This window comes from Hyalella azteca, unplaced genomic scaffold, assembly GCF_000764305.2.
Source record: "Hyalella azteca isolate HAZT.00-mixed unplaced genomic scaffold, Hazt_2.0.2 contig5366, whole genome shotgun sequence".
Classification (NCBI taxonomy): Eukaryota; Metazoa; Arthropoda; class Malacostraca; order Amphipoda; family Hyalellidae; genus Hyalella; species Hyalella azteca.
In genome coordinates, this window is record NW_025935560.1 from 610,971 (window position 1) to 621,650 (window position 10,680).

At 37.4% G+C, this 10,680-nt stretch overlaps 2 protein-coding genes across 3 annotated transcripts; both read left to right on the forward strand.

The window, feature by feature from the left end:
- Nucleotides 1–869: 869 nt before the first annotated feature.
- LOC108681172 (glycine-rich cell wall structural protein 1-like) lies at nt 870–3,208 on the forward strand. Its single transcript, XM_018170176.2, has 3 exons — nt 870–935; nt 1,242–1,299; nt 1,990–3,208. Exons 1-3 carry the CDS (start codon nt 933–935, stop codon nt 2,787–2,789), a joined length of 861 nt encoding a protein of 286 aa, XP_018025665.1. The 5' UTR covers nt 870–932; the 3' UTR covers nt 2,790–3,208.
- Nucleotides 3,209–7,499: 4,291 nt separating this feature from the next.
- Nucleotides 7,500–10,016, forward strand: LOC125177867 (acanthoscurrin-2-like). 2 transcript variants are annotated; one of them, XM_047880397.1, is made up of 5 exons: nt 7,500–7,564; nt 8,760–8,820; nt 9,086–9,415; nt 9,515–9,578; nt 9,903–10,016. In XM_047880397.1, the coding sequence occupies exons 1-4, from the start codon at nt 7,562–7,564 to the stop codon at nt 9,571–9,573; spliced, it is 453 nt and encodes a 150-aa protein (XP_047736353.1). In that variant the 5' UTR covers nt 7,500–7,561; the 3' UTR covers nt 9,574–9,578; nt 9,903–10,016. The 2 variants fall into 2 exon arrangements, with proteins under 2 accessions (XP_047736353.1, XP_047736352.1); XM_047880396.1 differs by having other exon boundaries at nt 9,086–9,578.
- Nucleotides 10,017–10,680: the final 664 nt, after the last annotated feature.

Consider the following 10,680-nt stretch of genomic DNA (forward strand, 5'->3'; position numbering starts at 1 on the left):
ATGAATAAAAATTGACAAATTATCAAGCTCTCTTATCATTACTAATAACACTTATAAGTAATATTACATGGTCCAATAAAATTGATAAACTTCATTACCTGAAGTATCCGAAACCGAAATAAATGGAAAATATTACTTATTAGTGAAAGTTTTCAATAACACAATTGTGCAAATAAAGTAATTCAACTTGAAAATTTATAATTTCTTTATATTCTGTACAAAATGAAATGGGTTCCAAATGAGTTTAAACTTGATTGCTAAATGAGTTCTGGCTAAGTTCCCGAGATATTCGTGCGGAAAGCGCACTTAATTCGAGTGGGTCCCAATTATTTTGCTCTATGCTTTCACGTCTCTCTCATCATCATTGAAGTTCTCCCGAGGTTAGACGATAATGATAATAAGTTAAAATGTTAGGCGTAAAAATGATGCTTGTGATAAAATATTATTTAAAAGAAATTGAACGCTATAAATAAAACGATGAAAAGTATTTCTTATTAAAGATTTTTGAACAATTCAAGTCTATTTGCCAACGTAATTAGTTTCGATATAGCAAAAATACATTTGTTAAAAAATTTTTGTATAAAACTGTTTTACACACCCATTTCTAAATATTAAAAAAATCCTAGCGCAGAAAAAATTCTATATTTTCTTTATGATATCATTTCTTGCTTCTTCATGTTATTCTCAACAGAAAAGCAGCTTCAGAAAGCGAGTCTGAGTATTTTCACCGCGCACTCACAGTCTGCCATGACCCTGCATCATCGCAAGAAGGCAGTCTTTTATTGCCATGTTGATCTGAAGTTTCGTTGCCAGAGAAACCTGGTGAGTGTTCACGTATCACGGATACCTGGTGAAGGCCGCGGTCGTGAGCAGAGCTTTAAAGCAGCCACGGCGCTCACGGCAAGTCAGTGAGTGAGACTCATCCACACGACATGGTGAGTTTGGCTGAGTCTTGCACTCCTGGCTGATATTGTGCACTATTTTAATATGGCGATGCGACTTCCAATTTCACTTCGAAATTAATAATATCAGTGCAAATTAAAATATAGAACTAAAAACCGCATCATCCAAATTTAGTCATGAAAGCATAGCTTTTTGCATGTTGAAAATACAGTAACTTGAATTACAGTAATATAAAAATACAGTAAAAATTCTAAAAAACATTAATAGAATTTCTAAAGATGATTGAACAATTACCCGATTAAAAAATAACTGATAATACATACCGTGTTTTGTTACAGACGCGGATGAATTTATTGGCTCTGGTGGCGACGTTCGTGGCTGCGGTTGCAGCGGACGGTGAGTGTCAAGCTGATAATCCTAGTGAATAAGCTGACAATCCTAGTACATAATGATAATCCTAGTAAATAAACTGATAATACAAGTAAATAAGCTGATGATCCTAGTAAATAAGCTAATAATCCTAGTAAATAAGCTGATGATCCTAGTACATAATGATAATTCTAGTAAATAAAGTGATAATACAAGTAAATAAGCTGATGATCCTAGTAAATAAGCTAATAATCCTAGTAAATAAGCTGATGATCCTAGTACATAATGATAATTCTAGTAAATAAAGTGATAATACAAGTAAATAAGCTGATGATCCTAGTAAATAAGCTGATAATCCTAGTAAATAAGCTGGTGATCCTAGTACATAAGCTGATAATCCTAGTAAATAAGCTGGTAATCCTAGTACATAAGCTGATAATCCAATTAAATAATGATAATCCTAGTAAATAAACTGATAATCCTAGTAAATAGGATGATAATCCTAATAAAAAAGCTAATAATCCCAGTAAATTATGCCGGAATTTTGTGTTGCAGGCATTTTTTTACATTAATATCATTTTGTGCGTAAGGGAATTCAAGCCCATGGAAATTAAAGCTGATGTCAACAGCAAATCCTCAATAAAATAATCTTATGAGCGTAGCAACGTACGTCGGAACACAACATCGCAAACTTCAAATCCTTTAATCCATGTGCAGGTGGACACCACGGGGGTGGAGGATTCGGTGGCGGTGGATTTGGTGGTGGAAAGGGCCATGGCGGTGGATTTAGTAGTGGAGGATTTGGTGGCGGTGGGTTCGGTGGAGGAAAGGGCCATGGCGGTGGATTTAGTAGCGGTGGATTTGGCGGCGGCGGATTCGGAGGTGGAAAGGGCCATGGAGCTGTAATAAGCTCTGGTGGATTCGGCGGTGGAAAGGGTCACGGTGGTGGATTCAGCAGCGGTGGATTCGGAGGAGTAAAGGGTCATGATGGTGGATTCGGAGGTGGGAAGGGCCATGGCGGTGGATTCAGCAGCGGTGGATTCGGCGGTGGTGGATTCGGAGGCGGAAAAGGTCATGGCGGTGGATTCAGCAGCGGTGGATTTGGAGGCGGAAAAGGTCATGGCGGTGGATTCAGCAGCGGTGGATTCGGCGGCGGTGGATTCGGAGGCGGAAAAGGTCATGGCGGTGGATTCAGCAGCGGTGGATTCGGAGGCGGAAAGGGTCATGGCGGTGGATTCAGCAGCGGTGGATTCGGAGGCGGAAAGGGTCATGGCGGTGGATTCAGCAGCGGAGGATTCGGCGGTGGTGGATTCGGAGGCGGAAAGGGTCATGGCGGTGGATTCAGCAGCGGCGGATTCGGTGGAGGTGGATTCGGAGGCGGAAAGGGTCATGGCGGTGGATTCAGCAGCGGTGGATTCGGTGGAGGTGGATTCGGAGGTGGAAAAGGTCACGGTGGCGGATTCAGTTCTGGTGGATTTGGTGGCGGCAAAGGATTTAGCGGTGGCATCCACCACTAATAATTGCAAGTTTTTATAGGAAAAATGCAACATTTTACCCTGCGCTGCACTTTGTGTCGTCTGACAGATAACCAGTCGTTGAAATCGCGGCAAAATTTCAAGTCTTTCAAGAATTTTGTAAATCTAAGATTTTGTAACGAGTGTTAACAGCTCATTAAAGTACAATTAGAAATTTCCAATTATAAAATTTCGGTCACATTTACATTGATGCAATACACAATCGCTGAATGTGCTTATCGCTGAATAGCTGAATTTGAATGACTGAAATTCATGTTTACGTTTATAGTTTTGTTTAATAGCTTCATCATCAAGAGTTGTTTATAAGCCTGAATGAGAGCTTAAATGAGAGACTATCATTGGCCCATCTGTAATTCATTGTGACAAGATGTTATCAAATAAAATGTAACAGTTAATTTAAATGAACTATTTTCATTTGACCTCTAAATAACGTTGATTGATATAGTCGTGTTAACGGAATCAGCTTGAAATTGACGTTATTTCAATGTTGTTTGCTTCTAGGATTATAATATTATCTCAGAATAGATTTTTCTCCGAAAATAATTTTATCTATCTAAAAAAATATAAAATTATCTCCGAAAATAAGATTTTTCTACGCGAAAGTTTGAATTCAAAATTTGGTCATTATATTTCTTATTTTTACTTCTGAAAATATCTTTGGCATTTGTTGCACATCAATCATTGTTGTGAATATTTTAACCACTTGACCATTTAGTTATAACGTTTGCATAACATTTTCGGCCAGAAAGAACTAAGAATTTAAATTACTATCTTATCCTTCGAATATGTGACAAAATATACTGCAACATACTAAACAACATTTTTATTCTATTGGCTATAGCGCAGCATGTCCAAGACTATTAAGGCAGAATGCCTAAGTCATATCAGGCGGCCCTCATCAACGCTTGTACAAAATATTAATTTGCACCACGACATGCTGAAAAATTATGAAAACATATGTGGACGAAAGTATATCGATCGTACCATACGCTGCAGTTAATGAAAGAAATAACTACATTTTTCATTCACACTTTTACTGGTTGTTAGAAAAGAAATTCAAAATTTTCCTTATAATTTTTGAGGTAAATGAACTGGAGTACAGACACTGAGTATGTATATTGAATTAGCCTTACAAGACTCCAGACCGGTCTAGACTGCGCCCGGGCATCTTCCACACTTCCATCCATCTATGTGCAATAGAAACGAAGGATTACATATGACAAATGTAAAATGTGATCTAATTACCTGTAGCCATGTAGAGTAAAAGCAAAGAAGGAAATATCAAATTATAATTCCATATGTTGAAAATTTAACGACACATTGAGGTATTTTGCTCAGACGATCACATTGAGAGTGGACCCGTACAGGCCAGATTGAGGCGCGGCGCTATCAGCTGCTGAGGTCATGTATGAGGTACGGCAGAGTCGAGCCTGCTCGTAAGGCGTCTGGTGATCCATTGCCACTCACCTTATGACAAGTTAAGGACGTCGTCGTCCACGGTCACGCTGATGTGCCGCTTCTGTCGTCCTCCTTGGCTCGTAAGCGTCCTGTGATCCATTGCCACTCACCTTGTGACAAGTTTAATACGTCGCCGTCCACGGTCACGCTGATGTGCCGCTTCTGTCGTCCTCCTTGGCTCGTAAGGCGTCTGGTGATCCATTACCGCGCACCTTATGACAAGTTTAATACGTCGCCGTCCACGGTCACGCTGATGCGCCGCTTTTGTCGTCCTCCGTCTCCAAGACGTTTTTAGGCAGGTTTCCCCGCTCCCGTGTCCCGTAGTTAATGTTGAGCGTGTACCGTATATCTGACCTTATTTGAGCCAACAGATGCAGGATGCACTTGCTTGCCACCTACACTAAACAGAGTGACTAAAATATCCTAAAAAATAAGGAATCACGCTACTGGAATGGAATTTGGAAATTTAATTTGTTCGGTGTTGTAGTCACACATTTTGCGGCATAATTCCGAAATTGCAGGAAAATTTTGTAAATAAAACTTATTTTATCACTCGACCATTTCTTTGCCCTTAATCAATTTAATAGAATTTAATAGCGCATTTTATCCCTTTTTTAATGCAAAACATGATTCCAGGAAGTCTCATCGATATCGGACACTAATAATCATTTTGTTTTAGGAGCGGCAGAACTAAACGACTGCTCACGGTATCGATGGTTAAATATTCAGAAATTTCAGTTTTAAAGCGCTCACTAAGCGCTTTTCTCCCGCGTTCATTCAGAGAAGTTATTGCCGTTGATGGTTCCATTCGTTCATTACTATTAAAAGCAAAAATACATAAGTTGCAGATATTTCGTGATTCATTCTTAATGCGATGTTGTACAGAAAAATAGTCATGGAAAATTATTTAATTTTTGGAAATATCTCGTCAAGACACCATATGTCTTACACAAATAACAAAATCGTCTGTTTTAAACCGATAACGTAACCGCATGTCTTTCGAAGATAACGGAATATTACGGCTTAGAAAGATGGTGAATCGAATGCCATAGATATTTCGCGTTACAATAAGATTTCAGACAGGACAAAACTATGTTCTTGTATCAGGAAAATTATGAAATGGATAGCGAATTAACCTTTCACCTCAACATTACAATACGAAATACGCAACACTGAATCGTAAATACGAATGAACAACGACACACATTGAAGACTCCACTCTACTGAAATTTTCATCAACGAAATCGAAAATCCAGAGATTAAAACATATTAACTTCCACAATCTTTCTTGTCTCAAAATTATTATCAATTGTAAATAGGTGTTGCCTCCATATGAGAGTTCACACTTTATTCAAATCGTGTTTTGATATATTCAAATATAGACATTATCGTACTCATTGAAAAACCTGAATTAATAATCAAGGTAAATGAATAAGAAAATCAGGCGAATCAGTAGAGAAGGAACAATAAACGATCAATTAATTACTGGCGCAATGAAATATTATGGTTTTATTTTTAATCTTCGAAGCGGACAGCAATGAATTAACTCGAACGTGCCAACGATACTTCATAGCCAAGTCTTTTTTAATACATTGTAAAATAACATGCAAAATGAAGACGTTTAAAGCGACATAATCTAAATGAGCCCTGCAGAATAGGTTTTTTTACGTTTGTCATTTGAAATATATTTAATTTATTTTGTTCCGCGATTTCAAGAAGCCTTGTAAATTGGATCGACTTTAGATCGACTGACGAAAAAACTTTAGACACAAACTTAGATATTAGCCAATGTTCCCGCCAATAAAAATAGCGATGAGCTGACACAAATGCATAACGTACGGTAATTATTTGAACCTACAACCAGCCACTATATTAAACGAACTACGAGATACATGATGGTTGAAATAAATAACCTTCCTGATCAAATTTCACAAAAAATATGCCGCTAGCTGTGATCATTATTGTATACATGCCGGCTTTAAATTAGAGAAGTTCTAGCGTAAAAACGCTTTCCTTAAATTACAGCGCACTGCTTTTCGGTATGACCTGGGTCTTTTGGGATTCCCGACTTTCTTTTTACGCGAGGGGGGACTCGAGAATTCGTTGCTCACTAAAACAAAGTAGAAAACGATTCAAGTAAATCAAACTTTTGAAATTGGGAGGGCGATAATGTAGCATTAGGCAAAAAATATACGCTACTGCTTCAACTTACGTGAAAAAAGTTTCACAGGTTTCGACTGATTAATATATTATGGTTCACGAAGTGAAGTTGATTGGAACGAACGAACCAAATTAGAAGCTTCCACATAGTGACATAGGTTAACATTAATACTCATACGTATGAAGCAGCTGCATATAAAAAGATTTTATTTTTTAAATTAATCTTCAGTTCCAATCAAAGCATTACAAAAATACAAATAATATTCATAACCCAAGTGTATATGAATGAAAACAAAGGATCTGACTGACTACATTAGGCAAGATGGCTCGCATCAACAAATAATATTCAAATATCACCGAAGCTTGAATTTGTTTATTTATGAAATGCTCGCTTCTTCAGCATAGTACTAGATGAAAAAAGCCACAGAACAGGAAATGGAATAGGAAATGGGCCGTGTCAAAGGAAAAGGGCAGAATAATTGTATAGGCACAACTCAACGCTGTTATAACATAGTGATCTCGGCGTTGAAGTGTAGGCCTGATGTGGCCTGTGTGGCCAATTATAACAGACGCAGGAAAGTTTCTGAAAATCGGCAACTCAAAGAAGTGTTAGTTATGCAGCAACACAAGATCTATTCATTAGTATAGAGTTGATCAATACCCGGTACAAAAAGACAATAGGAATAATGTTTTTATATTAATATATTTTGCTATATTTTGAATCTAGGTAATCAGCCTTAAACTGATCAAATGCTGTTTATTTCGGATGCTTGCAGGCTTGGTAATTATTTCAGTTTGTGGTAGAAAATTAAACCTAATGTATCCCTGATTATGAACATTCCAACTTTCATTCCAAATATGTTCAGTGAAACGAACTATACATGTGAAGTGTTACAGCTCGCGGAAGCAAGTATCGGAATATGCAAGCACTGCATGGTATCCTATGACCCCGCCTCATGGTCCGTTTGGAGCCACTTATTTTCATGATGTTGATCAGCAGGAAATGCATGGTGCATGATTAACCCGTTATATTCTTCCGTATTACGGATAAATCGTGAAGGCCACGGTCGTGAGCAGAGCTTTAAAGCAGCCACGGCGCTCACGGCAAGTCAGTGAGCAGACCTCGTCCACACATCATGGTGAGTTGGCCGCGTCCTGTATATTCAGCTGCATATATAATATTACATCAGCAGTTATTAAATTTTCCGGTAATTATAAAGTTTTCTACTTGTCTAATGTGTGCTTCCTGAACCAAAAATGCAGCGTCGTATAATCGAAGAATAACCGCAATAACTTAATTTTTGGGAAATTCATTGCGTTGACGAGGAAATATAGTTCTTTGATTAAATCAATTGACGGGATTATATAACATTCAATTTTATAGTCATTCAACTGTTTTAAGTTTTCTACCTAAAATTCGAATGGCCTTGTACTAAAATACATATTCATAGCGTACAATTACAATGTTGTTCATTACATTAAAACATTTTTTATACTATATATTTGCAAAATCAGTAGTGAAAAAGTCAACTCATACCTACAAAAAGTGATTTATATTTTCAATTTCTGCACAATCATATTGTATTTCAACAATGACAATTCATTATGCGTACTTCGCTTTTACTTTAAAAAGAATTACCTTAAAACGAAATGCAACATTACAATGAAATGCGAACCAAAATGCCCTTACAGGATGTTTTCTTCAAATAAAAATGGAAAATTTTCTCCCCTGATATAGAAAGGTCACTTAGAGTTCCCAAAAGATTCCTTCAATAACTTTCTTTTGTTTGAAAATAATGCAAAAATTCGCGAGGTTTTTAATTGAGTCCCGTGTATTATGATCTCGCAGCGTCCCGTTTAATATGATGACATGAGAATCTTTTAGAGTCCAGTAATATATGAGAAATGGTGACGAGTGCATGAAAACAAAATTTGAGAAGTTATACAGAGCCAGTTCTCTTTATACTACTATTTTAATGTTATTCCAAACTATTTTTAACACAAAGTTCCACGCTCATGTTTTGTTATGATATTTATTCGCAGTTCGACATTAGTGCATGAAAATTCAAGAAATAATCTGAACAAACCATAATCCGATCGTCACTGTCGGTAATCGGGATTTAATAATAATTTGAGAAATCCATATGAAAAAAAAAAAAAGACAACTTTACGAGAAAAAACAAGCGAGAGAATTCTAATGTTTCAAATAATTTATTTAGGCGAAACAGACGATCTAGAACCAACGCTGAAAGATAATCACTGGACAAACAGCAGTGCGACTAGAGTTGCACGGTTTCCATTATTTTTAATAATATTAATACTTTTTTTTTACAGACACGACTAACTTTCTTCTTCGCATTGGTGGCCATCTTCGTGGCTGCTGTCGCCGCTGGGGGTGAGCGACATTATTAAAACTCCTTATTCACTGAATAATAATCTGGATGCAGCTGAATACGTTATAAGTGCTTTTAATTATATAATTAAAATTATAAGCGTAAGGCGTGATAGACGTGTTATATGCGTTTTACGAGATAGTTAATTTTTGTTTGGAGCTCACGGAGCTGTAGAAGATGTGCACGGCGCACGATGACGAGCGTCCGGCATCCATGCAGTTCTAGTGCAATTCCCCAACCCGATTTAATCCAAAGTTAATTTAACAGGTGGATTTGGAGGCGGAAAAGGATTCGGAGGAGGCGGATTTGTTGGTGGCAAAGGATTCGGAGGAGGTGGATTCGGTGGTGGCAAAGGATTCGGAGGAGGCGGATTCGTTGGTGGCAAAGGATTCGGAGGAGGTGGATTCGGTGGGGGCAAAGGATTCGGAGGAGGTGGATTCGGTGGTGGCAAAGGATTCGGAGGAGGTGGATTCGGAGGTGGCAAAGGATTTGGAGGTGGTGGGTTTGGCGGTGGAAAAGGATTCGGTGGAGGTGGATTCGGCGGTGGCAAAGGATTCGGAGGAGGTGGATTCGGTGGTGGCAAAGGATTCGGAGGAGGTGGATTCGGAGGTGGCAAAGGATTTGGAGGTGGTGGGTTTGGCGGTGGAAAAGGATTCGGTGGAGGTGGATTCGGCGGTGGCAAAGGATTCGGAGGAGGCGGATTTGGAGGTGGATTTGGTGGTGGAAAGGGATTTGGCGGCGGATTCCATCATTAATAACTGTGAGTAGATCCTGTGGCATTTAGCAAACTTTCTGAAACGACTGTTATTCTCAATATGAATATTTTTGACTTTCTATGAAGATCGATTTATTTTTCCATTTTTTCACTCATTTGATGTTTTTTAACTCTCTAACTATTGAGAACGTGCAGTATCGGTTATTAACTTAATTTTACTGACATTTTACGATGTTGTTCAGACTGTTTTGAAACGGCTATAAAAAATATCTTAACTTTTTGTGCTTAAACATTAAAAATACTTTTGATTTTTGTTTTAGAATATAATAATTTCCATATTATTGACCATTTTGATTTTTCCACTTTCAGTGCAGGAGAGACGGGCTGCTAAAGTCATCGCGTGCAGCCGCGTCGACGCTACCGCAAGATATTTATGATCGACTTAATAGAAAAAAGTCATTAAAAAACATCTAAGAACTATAAGAACAATAAATATGAAAATAAAATGAACAAATGATTGTGTGGTTTAAATCCAATTCACTTTTTTTTGAATATTAGAGCCTCTTTATAGATTTGCATCGGATGAAAAAGTTCATTAATAGCTGCTAATAAATGAAATGGAAGGAAATGTAATTAAGTCTTGCAGTTGGTAAAGCTCCGAAAATTTTCAACTAATTTGTCCATCTGATGCATGGAGCAGCTGAGGTTCAATGCGCTGTTGAGGCTCATAGAGTTATCATGGAAATTGAAACTCACTCTAGAACAGTTAAACATAACAGTGCAGGTAGAATTGCAGATGCTCTGCTCGTGTATACAAACAACATAACAACTGGTTTAAGAATGCTTTAGGATGATTTCAAACAGTAAAACTGTTTTTTTATGGATTCAAGCAATTTATTTCGTGACGCTGAAGATTTTAATTAATTAATTCTTCGCTAAGATAAGAAAATAAAATTTTCTAAAATAAATGTTTTTCTATGAAGAACACAGAACGAAAATTTCACTTTTACTGATTAACTAATTAAGTAACAAAAATCGTACTATAAACAAGAGATTTTGAAACTAGTGTACGAACTGAATATCAGAACTGTTAGTAAAAGCAATGCGGAGATGACGCTAGAGCAACAAGTAAGTATGAATACGATGT

Coding starts and splice junctions, on each gene's coding strand:
- LOC108681172 (XM_018170176.2), top strand. Junction 1,300..1,989: donor GGCTGCGGTTGCAGCGGACG/GTGAGTGTCAAG, acceptor ATCCATGTGCAG/GTGGACACCACGGGGGTGGA.
- LOC125177867 (XM_047880396.1), top strand. Junction 8,821..9,085: donor GGCTGCTGTCGCCGCTGGGG/GTGAGCGACATT, acceptor TTAATTTAACAG/GTGGATTTGGAGGCGGAAAA.